The sequence below is a fragment of the Acinonyx jubatus genome, chromosome B4, assembly GCF_027475565.1.
Source record: "Acinonyx jubatus isolate Ajub_Pintada_27869175 chromosome B4, VMU_Ajub_asm_v1.0, whole genome shotgun sequence".
NCBI classification, from domain to species: domain Eukaryota; kingdom Metazoa; phylum Chordata; class Mammalia; order Carnivora; family Felidae; genus Acinonyx; species Acinonyx jubatus.
In genome coordinates, this window is record NC_069387.1 from 28,092,098 (window position 1) to 28,111,026 (window position 18,929).

The 18,929-nt window shown below is 34.8% G+C and overlaps 1 protein-coding gene across 4 annotated transcripts in view; it reads left to right on the forward strand.

Moving 5' to 3' along the window:
- ZEB1 (zinc finger E-box binding homeobox 1) overlaps positions 1-18,929 on the forward strand; it is a 194,929-nt gene that overhangs the window by 160,180 nt on the left and 15,820 nt on the right. Inside the window, exons 3-5 of one of the 4 annotated variants that reach the window (XM_027073750.2) lie at positions 4,050-4,112; positions 11,331-11,492; positions 17,354-17,556. In XM_027073750.2, the coding sequence (XP_026929551.1) occupies positions 4,050-4,112; positions 11,331-11,492; positions 17,354-17,556 (428 nt within the window). The remainder of the gene's footprint in view (positions 1-4,049; positions 4,113-11,330; positions 11,493-17,353; positions 17,557-18,929) is intronic. The other 3 variants (XM_027073751.2, XM_053225483.1, XM_053225484.1) reach the window with 3 other exon arrangements.

Genomic DNA, 18,929 nt, shown 5'->3' on the forward strand with positions numbered 1-18,929 from the left:
GATATAGGGGCTGGGACACAAGAGAATCCAGGGGAAAAAATGGTTTTCCCCTTCTTTGAGTCCTTTCCTACTCCTTGAGCCTAAACTAGAGAGCTTTCCATAGAGTTTTTTCTGCTATGCCCATGTCTACTTCTAGGTTTAGGCTGCCTTGAATCCAAGCCAGGGAGTAGGAAAGTGATTAAATAGTATTTTGAATTCTTGTCATGTCTTCTTCCCCAGTCTTCTTGGTATGATTTACCTTTTAGAGTCTTCAAATAACTCCTCCATGCATTCTCCCCAGGTTTTTTTCAGCTGTATTCAATGGGACACGCAGGGTGGTTTGTGTTTATTTCATCTTAACCAAATTTGACCTTAGCTATATATATTTCTTTACTTTTGTTTAAGTTAACAGGTATTCATGGAGGCTGTGAATTACATTTATTGTGACTTTGATGGACAGTTATACCAAAAATATATGCATATATGTAGAAACTAGAGGATACATGTGTGAAAGAAAAGTGAAGCTGTCTGGAAATACTCGGAAAAACCACACAGTAAAAAAAATCATTTCTGATTAAAGTTTAAACACTTTATGTTTAAGTTCAGGAATCTATTGGCATTTACTTCACAGCACTGTCAGGGAAGACTTACAGAATGAGAGAAATGTGAACTTATCTTTAAAGAATCAGATTAGTAAAAGTTTTTCAGATGGAATAGATAACAGCATTCTAGGCAGAGGGGTCAGTCTGAGAAAAGGCAGGTATAAATGTGCATGGCATGTGTGGATGTGCGTTATAGAGGAAGAGATAAAAGCAGGAAAGGAAAATCTTGTTCAGTTACCTGCTTCTTGTGCCATATTAGAAATTGCTATAAAATCTTCTCACAAACACATTTGAAATGGTTAGGAACACATTGGTATGAATTCAAAATGAAAGTTTTAGAATTTTGTACATGTGCTTAATAATCAGTCCTGTACTTTGAACTGGTCTATCCTGCCATTGACATTAAGTCTTCTGGATTTTTGGTTAACATGAATTGCATTTGCTATCCTTGCTTTTCCTTACTAGGAATTACATCTTATGGCAAAATAAATATGTCCTATCTCTCTAAATTTGTGCTATCTGCCATTGACTTATTTTTCAGTTAAACTTTTTTTTACTGTTTTTTAATATTTGTTTATTTTGAGAGAGAGAGAGCGAGAGAGAGAATCCTAAGCAGGCTCCATGCTGTCAACACAGAGCCCAATGCAGAGCTTGATCTCATGAACCATAAGGTCATGACCTGAGCTGAAATCAAGAGTCAGACGCCCAACTAACTGAGCCACCCAGGCATCCTAAACTTCTAGTTTTAAGATAATGATAGATCTGCAAATAATTCACAGATAGTTGTAGATTCACAAATAATTCACAGATCCTCTATGCCCTTTACTCCTTTTCCCCCCAATGGTAACATCTTCTAAAACTGTAGTACTGTATCACAACCAGAATATTGACATTGATACGGACAAGATACAAAACAATTCCATAGAGCTCCCTCATTGCCTTTTATACACCCGCCTTCCCCTACCCTCTGCCCCAACCCTAACCTCTCACAACCACAAATTTCTTCTCCATTTTTATAATTTTCTTATTTCAAGAATGTTACATAAATAGAATCATACAGCATGTAATCTTTTGGATTGGCTTTTTGACTTTCCATAATTTCTTGAGAGATTGATCTAAGTTGCTGCATGTATCAGTAAATTGTCCCTTTTGTTGCTGAGAAGTATTTCATGACCTATTTTTCAGCTATCTTTTGCCATTATTTGAAAAAACAAAGTCTTGTTACTCAGGAATTTTTCCTCATTTGTGTATTTGCTTTGGAATTTGGGCTAAAGCAAAAGCCTTAGGAGTATTCCAGTTTACTTTTCTAAATTGTATTTTGGTTCATCAGTCACAATGTGTTGACATTAGTAAGTCTTACAGGAGAGAAAATCTTGTGCACAAGGAAATTCTACTACTTTACTACCCTTATCTTTTCTAAACTATAAGTAAGATCAGAACACATGAGGAAGAAGTATGCTTGAACAATATTTAGCTGTTCCCAGTACACCCTCGCGCTAGTCCATGGATGAAGCAGGAAGGAGCTCGTTCCTAGCAGCCCTCTGTAGTGAAAGAAGTGTGTTCATGCTGCAGACCAGCAGTAGGATATTTTCTATTTTCATTAGGCAATATGATTCTAGTTCAAAATTCCAGCCCCAATAATGAGGGAAAGAATGGAGACTTCCAGTTTTTAAATCGCAGTAAATTGTAGGGGACCAGATTCTAAAGTATGTTAAGTGTTCCTAAGGAGCCTTGATTTTATCCCAAGCAGAAATGAAAGAATGAAGAAGTGAATAAATCATTTACTTGAATTGCAGACATGTTTTTAATTAGCTATAATAACTATAAGTAGAAAAATTAGTAATGTCCAAAATATCATTTTAACTTTTAATATCATTGTCATCTCCTGTCTTAGTAAATAATAACTGTGGTTTGATTTTCATTTGAGGAGAAATAAAGGGCACATATAAATCTACAATAAAAAACTATATTACTATCATATAGTTATACAATTGTCATACTGTTTATTATTTTAATTTAAGTACCTGCTTCAGAGAGAGAAGAAAAAAAGATGTTAGAGATTTGCAAACACTGGTGTTTATCCTACTGCATTATAAACACTTTAGCAAAGGTTTTTAAATTGTCATTTTGCTGATGGCAAGTATAAAATGAAGATACAAGTTAATTGGAAGTTAATCTCATTATTACCTACTGTAGACAGTGTTTTTTATGCCGCTCTAAAGAGGTTTATGCATATTTTAACTATTTTTCACATAGCGATCATCTTTAAGTACTAATATAAAAGTTAATGAGTAAAGAAAATCTGCTGAATAAATCTATCTGATAAGCCAAGGCAGTTACAGAAATACATGCTTTATGTGCGCTAAGATTTTTCTTGATTAGTATTCCATTTCTCAATTCAATTATCAAACTTAGGGGAAGTCTAAATCAAGAGTTTTGACTGGCATATTCAATGGGATTTGATTGGGGTGCAGATAAGTACATGAGGTGATGTTTTAGCATGCCTTTATTAGTATTCTGATCATAATTATGTGTACTCTGCTACCACTTTTTTTAAAAGCAATTTTTAACTCTATCATGTCTTCTATATATGCACATGTTCTTAATAAGCTATTAGAATCAATACAATGTACATGGATATACAAAAATGTACTTTCTGCTTGTCAAAATAATATGCATATTTACTCTGATCTTATTCTGTATAGAATACTACAGTCAGCTCACTATAAGCCTAGGTGGCAAAGGAAGATAAAGTAACATCTGAAAATGTTTACCAGTACTGTGATTATGATTTACCAGAGGTTAGAACAATGAATAGAGTGGCAGAGAAAGTACAGTGCCCTAGGCGTTGACTCTGGACACAGTGAAGTTTAGTACAGTCTTCTCTCTAGTTGGCTGGGACTCTGGTTATACAGTGTAGTAGAAAGTACGTTCTGCAGCCATTCAGACCTGAATTAAAATTCCACCTCTACCATCTAATAGCAGTGTGTCCTTGGGCAAGTTATTTAACCTCTTCAAGCCTCAAGTTTCAGTTGTCTTTTTTTTTAACTTATAAAATAGGTAGTTATGAAGGTTAAAAGAAATAAGTTTATAAAGCATCTAGCACAGTGCCTAAAGCAGAAATCTGTGCTTTGCAGAAGAAACAAAAAAAGGAACCCTGCTACCTACAGGTAGAACTCCTCTCCCAAAGAAACCTTAAAATCTCAGCATGCTTATAATACTAATGTATATATAATTCCTGGGTTGTATGTAAACATTCACTAATTTTGCTCTTTAATGTACCTTTGTGAGTGTGGTAAAACTGCCAGCTTAATTTCTTTTAAAAAGTTTACTTTTCAAGGACACATTACTTCTAAAAGGGAAAAAATCCAAATTGAATATAATCTAAAAGTTACTTTTCAGATTTCTAGATGTTAAAAATGTTTGTGACGCATGGATCTATTTTAATCTTTTGTACTTTGATTTTAGCAGGAAAGGAAGGACAAGAAATCCTGGGGCCTGAAGCTCAGGCAGATGAAGCGGGATGTGCAGGTACTCTCTTGTCATTTTCTTTCATACTCAGCCTTTGAACAAAGTCTTTTGTGTCACTGGTTTTTGCATTTGTGAGTCGTGAATTTAGTCTGTTTCCTCCTCTTTCATCTTGACCTCCTTCAGTGTTTAAGTACCCAGGCATATAGGGCACTATATGTAGCATGTTTTTCCATCCAAAAAATTAGTGTTTAAATGATGATTTGAACACATATCAAAAATTTTACCAAAGCTATAGAAACACAGATTTAACTATTTTGAGTTTCATTATTAGTTCCCAGGATCTGCACTGAGTTGCCCACAAGACAGAAAGCAGAAGGGAGAAGAATAAGCAAATGTCATGAGTTATCTATAAACCGGATGAGAATCATGAATATTGATGGGTTGAGTGAAAATGTGTCACAGAAAACAAGAGAATCAAAATTTTTTTCTTGTAACTTCTGTGATTGAAAAAGGCCAAGATGAAGTTAAATTATAGTAAACAAAGAAATTTGCTTCTAGATGACTAAAAATACATACACCCTGAGACTTAAGCCTATTCCTCTGTAATGGATTCAAATCAGATTTAAAAAGCAAAAGAGTACGGGTGCCTGGGTGGTTCAGTCAGTTAAGCGTCTGACTTCAGCTCAGGTCATGATCTCACAGTTTGCAAGTTCAAGCCCCGTGTTGGGCTCTGTGCTGTCAGCTCAGAGCCTGGAGCCTGCTTTGGATTCTGTGTCTCCCCTCCCTCTCTGTCCCTTCCCCACCTCCTCTCTCTCTCTTCCTCTCTCTCTCTCTCTCTCTCTCTCTCTCTCTCTCTCTCTCAGAAGTAAACATTTTAAAAAAATTTTTTAAAGAAAATGCTATCTTAAAAAAGTACTGTACTTAAAAGTAGTATAATTGTATTTTGTATATTCCACCCTAAGTTAGAAATTTCTATCATATAATTTTAAATAAATTTTGTATTTTCTTTTTTTTGGTTTAACAATTCTAGTTTTGCAGTGCATTTTAGTAATATTCCGTAGAGCCCTATAAATTATCTTCCATTATGTAAGATGAGTGTATTTCATAATAATATGTCAAAAATAGATTTTCATCTATAATATAAACGAGCACTGCCATACTTGGCAGTTCTGTAAAACCAAGAGTAAATCTTTGTGCTGTTATTAAAGATGCATTCCAAATTAATTAAATAATACTGGAGTATGTGATGATTTACAGTACTTGCTGCCTAAGATTTTATATTCTGCCTTTAACTTGGTTGTGTTTAACTTGCATGAATAATGTATTCAATATGTATGTCATCAAGTATTTGTCATGCTAACGTACACATTATATAAAATATTTAAAGTAGATATGTGTTTTTAGTAAATAGTATTAATGAACACAAAAGAATGCTGTTTATTACTCCTCTACTGAATGTTAAATGACTTCTATTACCAGAGTTAAGGGCATCTTTCCCCCTTTTAGGCAAAATGCTATCAAAACAAACATTCACAATTCCGAGTGTCAGTATTTCACCTCACACTTTGCTCTTCCCTACAAAAATAAATGAATTTTTTCAGTTGGAACTACTGAGTAGTATATAAATTCCCTTAATCCCCCTCCCCCTCTCTGCAAACTCACATCTGGAAGTTAAGGTAACCTTGTACTAACTTAAATTATTGCTGAAATGTACGGTCCCTCCACCCAGAGGAAGGTGATCCCTGCAGCTTTATTTCCCTGGAACGTGGGGAGTTAGGAGCAAGCAAACATTTAATAAAGCCCTGAAAAGTGTAGTTGTAAGGAAAGAAGGGTAAAAATTAGACATCTGAGACTTTTGAGCACTTAAACTTTAAAGTTATGTTTTGCCTTTGCTTTTGTTACTTCCTTGACTTCTAGGGAATAATGTGCTGACAAAGTAAACAAAAACATTGTACAGAGGTCATCATCATTAGTTCAGAACTTTGTCAGATCCTTTCTTCAGCTGACTTCCTTTTGCAATTCATGAAGTTAAGAGAACTGAAGTCTCAGTTTAGTATTCAGAGAGTGAAAATTCACCCAAAACCTCCTTTGTTCCTTCTGAGCATCCCTTTTTTGTTTATATAGTTAATAGTTTTGCCAAGTTTGAAAAAAATGGAAGATAGGAAGAAGCCGAAGGATACTTTATTCCAATGGAAATTATTGATAGCTAAATAAAAATGTTTAATCTTTATATTAAATATTTGCCCCTCTCTCCTTGCTCTAATTCATGATTATAATCACGAACTCTACACTGTAATTCTACACTTTGGCAAATGGTTATGGTCATATGGTCCTATGATCCAAAGTAATTCCATACTTTGACAGTCAGCTCTGAGTTTTGTCATATCTAAAGACAGCCAAAGTATCATTATGTTTCTATATATTTACTCACCTGTCTACTATTTAAATCTGTAAGTTTATCAGTATTAAGACTAGAAATTTTGCTTTCAAACTGAGCTTTTTACAATGTGCACTTCCCAACACTTAATAAATTTGTGTGTAAAACTGCAAAATTTCTGGTTTCAGCTTGAAATTGTTTGGGTTAGATGCAGGTTCACAGAGACCGCATAGTTTGGTTGGAAAGACCAGAATTTGATACCACATCCCTAATACCAAATATTTGATCTAATGGTAACACTTTTTTACTATGTATCTAAGTTTTCTGATCCTAGTTATTTTCATTGGGAAAACTTTTAGTTGAGAAATTATAACGCTAACCTTACAGGACTGCTTTTAGAAAAATAGCTAGCAATACATAGCACTTAACATGTGCAGATACAGTACTAAACACATACTATATTAATTTAATTCTCATGACCACCCTAAGAGGTACTATTACTGTCTCCCAAATTTTATATCATGTAGATTGATTATATACTGTCTCACATATTTCTTAATGTACATTTAAATTTTTTTCATTTTAAGTATAAGTAGTTACAATCTAATTTCTGGAATATTAAGAACATTTTTAATATCACTCTTCTATGTAAAATCCAAACAATTTAATACCTGCTAATCATTCAATTTTTAAAAATATGAGTAAGCTCTTCGTTAAGAGTCAGAAATTTTATAGTGTTTACTCATGATATAGAATTTGATGTTAATGTAGTATGTATTTCCTATTTGAAGTTATTTTTGGTCAGTTGTCATTTCTTTATAACTTGAAATTTAAGTTTCTTTTTAATTTCTAGGGATAAGACTCTTAAAAAATTTTTTTAGCATATGGATTTATCATATAATTATCAGTACTACACATTTGACCACAGCATAAATACATTAGAAACTCTAATAAATAATTATTAAAGAAAAATGTACTGGAAATGAAATTAAAGGAGCCAAAGTATTCTTTGATGAGTTCATTTATCAACGGTTCAATGTTACTTATTTCCAGAGGAAAAAATGTTCAGCATTAATTCTTTTTCTATGGTTTGTTTCGCACTCAGATAACCTTATTCTCATAAATAAAGGGGTGCAGTACATTTCTGTGATAACTGATTTACTTGATTCTTTATACATCTTTAGAGTTATGTGCAAAGAGTTATGGTTACATACCAATAACGTATTTTTAGTGTGGTTAACTGACAATTCTATTAAATGCTCCTTCAATTCTGTTGAAAGCAGAAATTCAAAGCTACCTAATTTGCTCAAGAATTTGTTTCCCAGTCATTAGAATCATCCACTCCCTGATTCTCTGGGACAAATACCAAAAAGGCTTTACCAACACTTACTGATCAAAGGACTGATGATATCTGTTCTTAGCTTTTGTTATTTTTCCCTCTCATTTAGAGGCACCTTGATTAATATATTCAGAAATGTTGGGGAAATTGAATAATGTTAATTTCAGTACGTTTTGCCAGTACTTTTTTGTAAAAATCCTTTTATCTTACCACATGAGGTAACAATATTTTCATCAATGCCTTAGAGCTACAAACTTAGTTCATTCAGTTTCTGGAAATTTTGTACCTAATCACCTAACTAGCAAAGCCAGTTATCACTGTTATACCAATCAGTCAGATCAGACTTTCTGTCAGGAAAAAAGTATGTTTTCACTTTTCTAATTCAAATAATTCTGCCAGTACACTATTTGAGAAATTTTATAAAATGTCTCCTATGAGGAACATATAAATTCTAAGTAATGAGAAACAGAGAAACATACAAAGTATAAACATATCTTTTAAAAATAGATTATTCACTAACTATAGAGAACAAACTGATGGTTACCAGAGGGGGAGGTTGATGGGGGATGGGTTAAATAGGTGATGAGGATTAAGGAGTGCACTTATCATGATGAACACTGAGTAATGTATAGAAGTGTTGAATCACCATATTGTACAGCTGAAACTAACATAACACTGTATGTTAACTAGACTGGAATTAAAATTAAAAACTTAATAATTTTCTTAAAAAAGTAGATTATTCAGTAGTGAGGTTATTTATATCTAATATAATTTCTATAAGTTATAAAAATTTTTGTCTCCAAATGAGTAGTACATTTAGAACCAGTCAGTATATAGGTAAGCTTATAACTTACTCAAGATGCAAGTTTCATGTATAAAATACAGACTGTATAATTCTGCAAAATGTATACGATTTAAAACTCATTCTAGCATCTAGCCTAGATGCGTGCACGCGCACACACACACGTACATAATAGGATATAGAAAAATAAACTTTGTATAAGTGAAGACTTTAATTGAAATAAATGTAATATAATTTAATAAAAATATTTTTAAGCATCTTGTAACCTATATGGAATCAATAAATCACATAAAACTTAAATTTCACTCATGAGTATAATCTAGTTTAACTTAAAAACTTGCAGTTACATTGAGAAGATTCAGTGACATGGACTTGTACTGAGTTAGCTGTTCAGAAATGCTTATTTTTCCAGCTGTTGACAGAATGTAGGAAAGATTTTTGAAAATACTCTTTGCTCTGACCAGGGTTCCTGAAGAGAAGTAAATTTTTTAATAATAGAGAATTGAACAGATGGGGTAATTAAAGGAAAACTACTCTCCATCCCTCTGGCCTTACTATTATATATTTGATTTCAGAGCTTCCTAACTAGAGCCAAAATATCCCTATTTCAGTCACCAGGCTTTACTCCCGATAGAAATCCATGTAAACAGGAAAAACTAGAAGGCCTGTGGTGGTTTTATGTTGCCTTGACTAATCAATAAAGTTTTCCCCAATCAGTATTTTGATTTTTTCCCTTTGGCAACCTGGAGGTTTTTATATGCCAAAGCAATGCACCATATTAATGTATTCAAATATGCTTTTTTCTCTTCTTCCTTTTAAGTTTAAGCAAAGGAGGGGGTGCCTGGGTGGCTCGATTGTTTAAACATCTGACTCTTGATTTCGGCTCAGGTCATGATCTCACATGGTTCGTGAGATAGAGCCCCACGTAGGGCCCCACATTGACAGTGCAGAGACTTCTTGGGATTCCCCCTCTCTCTGCCTCTCTCTCTTCCTCTTCCTTGCCCGCCCCCATCAAAAATAAATGAATAAACATTTTTTAACAAGTTGAAGCAAAGGATACTATGAAAAGGGGATAGTGGAGGGAAGAACCTTCTGGATTGTAAGAAAAAATATACACAGAAGTTGAGGATTCAGAAACAAACTCCCTTAAAACCCACAGGACCAGCTTACCTCTTAAGCCTTCACTTACCCCTGAATGTAGTAACCCAGTGCTAACTAACTGAAAGCTATTTGCTGTATCAAAAAGGAGGGGAAAAAATGGTGGATCACCACGATTACTATGTCATTGGCTTTAAGGTTTTAAACAGCAGCTGCCATGAGGAGTTCATTTGCTACCACTGTGCAGGACATGTAGCAAGACTCTTTCAACAAGTGTTAAACAAAAACATGCCCCTACCTCATCATTTCAATTGGGCCCTATTTTAGTCTGCTGGGAAATGCTGTTTTACAAATTTAGAACTGACAGTTCAGCCTGAAGTGTATAAAGAAGTCAGCCATGAGACACCAGGGAAACCATACAACCCATTACAGTTACTACCACCATGCAGTAGACACTGTCCTCTGGAGCCAGTGGAAGAAATGGAGGAAAACCATGGCACAGCAATCCTGCTTTAGAAATTCAGCAACACTCTGGAGTACCGTCGCAAAGTTGAAAGCATTCCACTATCTCCTGAATCTTTCTAACTGAAGAAAAAAAAATGCCTCTGCCCTAATCCCACTGTTAAACATTTATTAAGGCAGAAATAGAGAAAGAATAGCTTTGTATATACATATGAATACTAAAGGAAATAAGCAGTTTTAAGGATTTGACACTCTTTGAGTCTTGCTAAAAAATTTTCTAACTACAGATAGCTATTAACACTGTTTTCTTTTTTTTGAATGTTTATTTTATTTTTGACAGAGACAGAGCATGAGCACGGGAGGGGCAGAGAGAGAGGGAGACACAGAATCCGAAGCAGGCTCCAGGCTTTGAGCTGTCAGCACAGAGCCCAGCGCGGGGCTCGAACTCACAGACCGCAAGATCATGACCTGAGCCGAAGTCGGACACTCAACCGACTGAGCCACCCAGGCGCCCCAATGTTTTCTAAGAAATCACATAACAGAACTGAACTCAGTGGTTTATACTGAGAATGATTCAGATTTAAGCTACAACTCTAATATCCAGTAGGTTGTTAGGAGGGACTAAGGTTTGAGAGCTCAGGTTTTCTCTTCCTTTTTGCCTTGCATGATCATTGAGAAGTTAAGAATTCAGTCAGCTATATTAGCTTTTCTGTGTCTTGTTTATCAGTAAGGTGGACTAGAAGTACAACTCTCAAGTTTAAAAGGGATAGTGTGAAAATTTCAAGACTTTTATTGTAACACTTTCTAAAAGACTTCTCAATAGAGGCACCTGGGTGGCTCAGTTGGTTAAGCACCTGACTCAGTTTCAGCTCAGGTCATGATCTTGCATTCAAGGGATTGAGCCCCACATCAGGCTCTGTGCTGACAGCATGGAACCTGCTTGGGATTCATTCTCTCTCTCTCTCTCTCTCTCTCTCTCTCTCTCTCTCTCTCAAAATGAATAAATATTTTAAAAAACATGAAATACTTCTTAATCGAGGACAACAGAATGAATGAGTTTTGCTTTTAATTTTTGGTAAATATTTCCTACAAATTCGAGAACAGTAATGTATTCTCTTAAGGTAAATAATTTCTTATCTAGAAGAGCTTTGTAACAACTTGGCAGTGAATTGCTTTCTATAAAGTATGCATTTCTTTTAGTAAAAGATGATGAATGTGACTCAGATGCAGAAAATGAACAAAACCATGATCCTAATGTTGAAGAATTCCTGCAACAACAAGACACTGCTGTCATTTACCCTGAGGCACCTGAAGAGGACCAGAGGCAGGGCACACCAGAAGCCAGTGGTCATGATGAAAATGGTAAATGGAGCTTCACAGTTGTTTTCGCTTTCATCTTTAAAGGATTATTTCCATAATTCTACAATGGGAACCTACTCTACTCTAGGGAACACTTTTGAAAACTAGAATTTATTTATTGCAGGTGCCTACAGAAAATAATCTCTCTCTTTAATGACTGGAACATTTTTATCATAGAAGTATAGTATTAAATAAGTGGCATCTCATGTATATAGTGATAACACCACTGTAGTGAAATGCTTAGAACAGTGCCTGGTTATTGATTTCCATTCACTCACATGGCAGCAAGTTAGAGGGAGCTTGAATGACCCTTAACTGCGTCTTGATTTTTTTTTTCCCCACTATTCTAGCAAGCAAACCATGGGTATCTGGTTCAAAACATACTGATTTGGAGACAAATGGGGTTTTTTATCTCTGCTCTAATCTATTCATTCTGATACAAACAGCCAGTGTATAAAAAGTAGTAAAGTGCCAGGGCACCTGGGTTGCTCAGTCGGTGAAGCGTCGGACTTTGGCTCAGGTCATGATCCCATGGTTCATGAGCTCAAACCCCATATCGGGCTCTCTGCTGTCTGCGTAGAGCCTGCTTCGAATCCTCTGTCCCTCTCTCCCTCTGCTCCTCCCCCCCCCCCTCTCTCTCTCTCTCTCTGTCAAAAATAAATAAACATTTTAAGTGGCAAAATGCAGTACTAATTATGTTCATACTCCCCTGGAAGGAAATAAGCTGTCATTCTCCCCTTCCATCCACTAGAAACAGAGGCAAATAGCATGCAAATATTCCTATAAGAAATTTTATGTAAGAGCTACACCAAGAACTAAGTTACTTGGAATGTTTAAGGATATTTAAAGTATTAAAATTCTAAATCTGGTTTGATTTTGGGAGGGTTCCCAGTTTGGAGGATAGATATAAATTAATATTTAAATAATCACCTATTTAAAAAGACTTTTTTAGAGAATTTTTAGGCTTACAACAAAAGACAGAGGTACAGATATTTCCCATACACCCCTTGCCCCTACGGTATGCATAGCTTCTCCCATTATCAACATAACTGACCAGAATGGTACAGTTTTTACCAAGGATAAAACTGCATTAACACATCATAATCACCCAAAGTCCATAGTCTACCTTAAGATTCATTCTTGGTGTACATTCTTTGGGTTTGGACAAATGTATAATGACATGTATCCATCATTGTAATACCTTTATAGAATATTTTTGGTGCCCTAAAAATCCTCCATGCTTTGCCTGTTCATCTTTCTCCACCTACCCTCACCCCTGGAAACTACTGATCTTTTTGTTTCCATAGTTTTGCCTTTTCCAGAATGTCATATAGTTGGACTTCTACATCATGCAGCTTTTTAAGTGTTTTTTTTTTCACTTAGTAATACTCATGTAAGTACATGAAAATCCATGTATTTTCATGGCTCGATGGCTCATTTATTTTTAGTGCTGAATAATATTCCATTGTCTGGATGTACCACAGCTTATTTATCCATTCACCTACTGAAGGACACCTTGGTTACCTCCAAGTTTTGGCAATTATGAATAAAGTTGCTATACACATCTATGTGCAGATTTTTTGTAGACATAAGTTTTAAACTCCTTTGGGTAAATACCAAGAAGTGCATATGCTGGATCACATGGTAAGATAAAAGTATGTTTAGTTTGGTAAGAAACTGCCAAACTGTCTTCCAAAGAGGCTTGTACCACTTGTACCACTTTGCATTCCCACCAGCAGTGTGAGTTTCGGTTCCTCCACATCCTCGCTAGCATTTTGTGGTGTCACTGTTTTCGATTTTGACCATTCTGATAGGTGTGTAGTGGTATCTTACTGTTTTAATTTGCGTTTCCCTGAAGACATATGATGTGGAGCATCTTTTCATACTTATTTTCCATCTGTATATCTTATTTGGTGAGGTGTCTGCTAAGGTCTTTGGACTGTTTCTTAATCAAGTTATTTGATTTTTTTCTTATCATTGAGTTTTAAGAGTCCTTTGTATACTTTGGATAATAGTCCTTTATCTGATGTGCCTTTTGCAAATATTTTTCCCAGTCTGTACCTTGTCTTCTAATTCTTTTGATACTATCTTTCACAGAACAGAAGTTTTTCATTTTAATGGAGCCCAGCTTGCCAATTCTTTCTTTCATGGATCGTGCCTTTGGTGTCGTATCTAAAAACAGCATTGTCATACCCATGGTCATCTAGGTTTTCTCCTGTTGTCTTCTAGGAGCTTTATAGTTTTGCATTGTGCAGTTAGGATTGTGGTCCGTGTTGAGTTAATTTTTGTGAATAGTGTGAGGCCTTGTGTGTAGATTCACTTATGCATGTCCTGGATGTTTAGTTGTTCCATTACTATTTGTTGAAAACACTATCTTTACTCCATTATATTGTTTTTCCTCTTTTGTCAAAGACCAGTTGACTGTATTTATGAGGATATTTTTGGCTCTCTGTTCCATTGGTCCCTTTCTGTATCCTCACACCAATACCACACTGTCTTGATTACTATGACTTTATAGTGAGTGTTGAAGTAAGGTACTATCAGTCCTCCAACTTTATTTTTCACCTTCCATATTGTGTTGGCTCTTCTGGGTCTTTTGCCTCTTCATATAAACACTAAAATGTTTGTTGGTGTCCATAAGATAACTCTCCAGATTTTGAATGGAATTGCATTGAATCAAGTTGGAAATATCAAGTTGGCAAGAACTGGCATCTTGACAATATTAGTCTTCCTACCCGTAAACATTGAATGTCTCTCCACTTATTTAGTTCTTTGATTTTTTTTATCAGAGTTTTATAGTTTTCCTCATATAAATCTCATACATATTTTGTTAGATTGGTACCTAAGTATTTCAACTTTTTCGTGGTAAATAAATGTTATTGTGTCAATCACCTTTAAAATATTTGAAGGAAACTGAGAAGAATGGTATAGAAAACAAAACCGATTCCATTGCAGAGAGTCAACTGTACCTTCCTTAAATCAGGAATCAGCTAGGAAAAAGAGCAGAAATAGAAAATTCACCTCAGAATAGATACAATTTTCTGTAACCAAATCAATGACAAAGGAAATAGAAGTAGGGCACTCTAGAACCCATTCCTCCAGTGTGCCAAAAGGACACATTTTTGAAGACTATAGTTATTGCCCCTGGGGACACAGTGTCACAGCTTAATGAATAGTGTTCTATTGATCTGTTTGCATATTTGGAGAGTCTGGAGTTATAGGCATTATAATCCTATAGGGCCCTAGCATTTCTACCTTCATTTCTCAGGGTTTTTTTTTCCTTAAAATTTGTTAACATTTCACCTGAAGAAGCAATAGGTTGCAATAAATATGAAAAGGAAATAAAGAGTTTTTAATGTATATGTATATATATGTAAATTTTTATGTAATAGTTTTTTTTAAAAAACCTCAGCAAAAGAAAATAATGAGAACTAATCTTCCATTGCACAGATCAAATAAGGTGAAATGTTGTAAAGTCCATTGTTATTAATCAGCATGTTAAAAATCCCATAAAAGTTGGTGCCCTAACCATTTCTCAATTAGTAAAACATTTGAATTACAGAATATGTTTTTAATTCAGGTTTTCATTACTTTCAGGTGTACTGCTAATAAAGTATTTCACAGTAGATATTCTTTCACATCAGCGCTATCTGATTATCCTCAGAAGACCTTAAGTTTTTAAAGGTTTAGTGGATTAAACACGCTCTCCTGCACTTCATAAATTCTGAAAGGGCAAACTTTGCTCCAGCAGGTTGAAGTATCACAAATTCTGAATCATTGGGGCGCAAATGAAGAAGATTTTTCAGTGTTTTATATCAAGTACTACTCTGTCTGAAGTGTTCACTACCTAGCAAGGGAAGTTTAGGATACAAAAATTAAATCTTTTTTAAATAAGCATATTCTTAGTCACAGATACATAAGGAAATTATTCAAAAAAATAGACCTAGGTTGGATTTTTTAGTTGTCTTGAATTGCTACCTTAAGTTTATTATAAGAATTCTAAAAAGAAAATTTTCTTCCTTACATGACAAGCCTGCATTGCTAACAAGTGATATTAAATATATGTATATATCTCCAGTATTTTTCAAAACTACAAACAAAAGTTTTTATTTAACTATCAAGCCTGTTCATTCTATAATTTGCTTAGTATGTCAAATATTCAGATTTACTTTTCACTGTTTTATGCTTGTACCTAAAAGAGTAAATTCATGTCTCCTATGTGTGAGAAATTCAGTAGATCCTGACTCATGAAAATAATAACTTGCTGGTAAAATATGAGCAACCTATAATTTTAAAAAATCATTAGTATCTTGTTTATTAATGATGAAGGCAGAGAAGAAAATAGAACATAATGAGAGCAGACAGCTGTATTACGCTATGGAGTATGAGCAGCTTAAGTAATGGAAATCACATTGTGGTTCTGGTGCCAATAATGAAGCACCTGCAGTGGCTGACTTGGACTTTTGCCATTGGAACCAGCTAACATCAATATTATGGCCTAGGTACTGTGGCAAGGAGAATGTCCCAAATGCTGATTTCCTGTTTGTCTGTACAAGTAGGAAATTCATACTAGACAAAACATAACATGATTTCCAAAACAATTTCATGCAGCTAATCTAATCCTCACAGAAGTAGGTCATTTTAGAGACATCACCAACAGAAGGGTCTCTGATTCCAGTTGCCTTGCTAGCTGATAATAAAGATACCATCATAAACTTGAGGGGTTTGGTTGTTTGATTTTATTCATATATTTGATACGTATTTCAACATAATTAACAAGCTGTGTGGGGTCAGGTGGTCAGTCTATTTGAAGGCTGGTTATTGAGCAAGACTTTTAATTTATATGGACATGAATTTCAATAAATGTAATATATGTTTATGAAGGATTTTGAGACTGTAATGAAATTTTCTTTGATAGTCTTTTCTCAATAAGAAATTCAAAATGAAGATAGAAATACTATTTACAATAAATTATCATTTAGGAAACTTTTTAAAGAAAGAAATATGGAAAACCACTCTTAGTTAAACAGTATTAATTGGCAAAATGGTACCATGTTTTAGGATTGTTAGGCTTAGATGTTTCCATATGTAAAAATATGGTTCATTCCATGAACTCCAGTTTTCCCATATTGCCTTTATTTTTTGAAACCATCCTCTATATTTATCCATATAAAATTCCACAGAAAATGTATCATTGTATTTCAGTAAGGAAAAGAACATGAAGAAGCATGCATGGGAGGTCCTTGGGGCCCAGGCCTAGATCTGGCTCCTGCTCCTCATTTCCCCCCAGTACACAGCTATTTTGGTCTGAACTCTGTCATATGGCCACACCTAACTGCAGGGGTGTCTTGGAAACATAGTCTAATTATGTACTACTTCCTATCTGATGATAATCATTTTATAGTGTCATTTCCAAATTTGAAAGAATGAGCATTAAATAAATAATGATGACATTGTTACCAATAGAAAGATTCTATTATGATGTACAAGTCCCCTTTAATATGTATACATTTACAAATATAACCTATATTCTGATTTTACCTTTGTTTTCTTTGTCTAATTAACCATACAAAAAGAAGGGAATATTTTCGGGTTAGCAAAAAGATAGGGGACTTTGAAGTCGGACAGCACATGTTTGAATCCTGACTTTATCATTTCCTGGCCATGTGACTCTTAAGTTATTTTACCTTTCTGAGCCTCCAGTTTTCTCTTGTATTAAATAGACATGAATATCATTGTATTAAGGATCAATATAAAGTGGGTAGCATAATATCTGGCATGTAGCATAGAGACTCAATGGTAGGTACCTTTGGTAATACTTTTTGAATGTTTTAAAGTAGAAATATATGATCTTTCTTTTACAGGAACACCAGATGCATTTTCCCAGTTACTCACCTGCCCATATTGTGATAGAGGCTATAAACGCTTTACCTCTCTGAAAGAACACATTAAATATCGCCATGAAAAGAATGAAGATAACTTTAGTTGCTCCCTGTGCAGTTACACCTTTGCATACAGAACCCAACTTGAACGTCACATGACATCACATAAATCAGGAAGAGATCAAGTAAGTGAAATGACTGAGAGTTCACTCTCAACCCTCCACAGAAGGCAACAGTTCCAATATACTTAAAAGAATGTACTAGACAGTGTCTTGTCTGCAGCCTTATACAAATTAAAGAGATTATTTGAATTATCTTGTCATTTCTGAGTTACAAAGCGCGTATAAACATTATTTTAGAAGTAAGTTTCTTTTCTTTTTTAGATAAGATCCCTTTCATCTCAATTTAATTGTTTTGCTTATACCATAACAAATATTTCCCTTAAGTTTAGGACTAGATTTCAAAATGCATTCTACTGAAATGCTCAGTGTAGGAAAGATAAATGTTGGTTTCATAAACCATATGACTAAGTACTAGCCAATTAAGAAGGAAAGCAAATAATAATAAAAACACTTTTCTGGGAACCAATGACTGCTTACTCTAAGTTATTGTGTTCTGTTTACACTAGTAAGGGAAGTGACTTCCTCTAAGAACCTAAAGTTTAGATTCTAACCATTTTTATTCTGAAGACTCCATTTTCATATGGTTTCTTCTCCTTCTGTGTTGCTTTGATTCAGTTTTTCATGTGTAAACCAAGACTGTTCTATAAATTACATTTGAACTGTTGGCTCTATACTTCAAGATTAAAGGCTAAGAAACTTTTGCCAGTTATCCTTCTTTTATAAGATCCTGAGAAGTGTCAACTCTACACAATCACATTAATATCAACATAATTCTAACTGTAAAAATCAAATATTCAACTGCACAGGATATTTGAAAGTTTTGTGTTGTGGTTGGGGCACATGTCCAGTTTCTTACATCAAAGGATTACGAATATCTATAAACCTGAATGCGTGACAACTCTGCCCTCTGTGTGGACATAATAGAAGTCACATATCTCATAGAGAACAAATTAGACCCTTTCTAAGATGATGGCTAAACAAACAAACAAACAAAATACAGCAGAAACAGAATCATCGAGGACTAACCTGTCTTCTCAGGACTTTGGCAAGGATGCTCACAAAATCACAAAATAAGGGGGAGAGGATGGCAATCAGGAAGTATAGGACCAACCTTTCCTTAGTTAGGTTAATGGTTAAGTCCTTGAAGGAACACTTGAAATTGGGGAGAATACCAAGAGAAGGGAGAAATTGATACAGGGAAGGAACTACTGAAGACAAAGACCATCCATCTACATCTGCCCCTATGTAAGTCTTATCAGGGACAATGCGGAAGAATGCCTTTTCCATCTGGGAGTCCTGACAGACAAGCCTTTGGGGAGCAGAGCCAAACTGCAAATGTTGCCCCCATATCCTCTCTATACCAAGGGCCCTTGCCAAAGAAAAGGATCTGCAAAGCACAGGTAGAATTATTGGTGAAAGCAAGAGATACCATTATA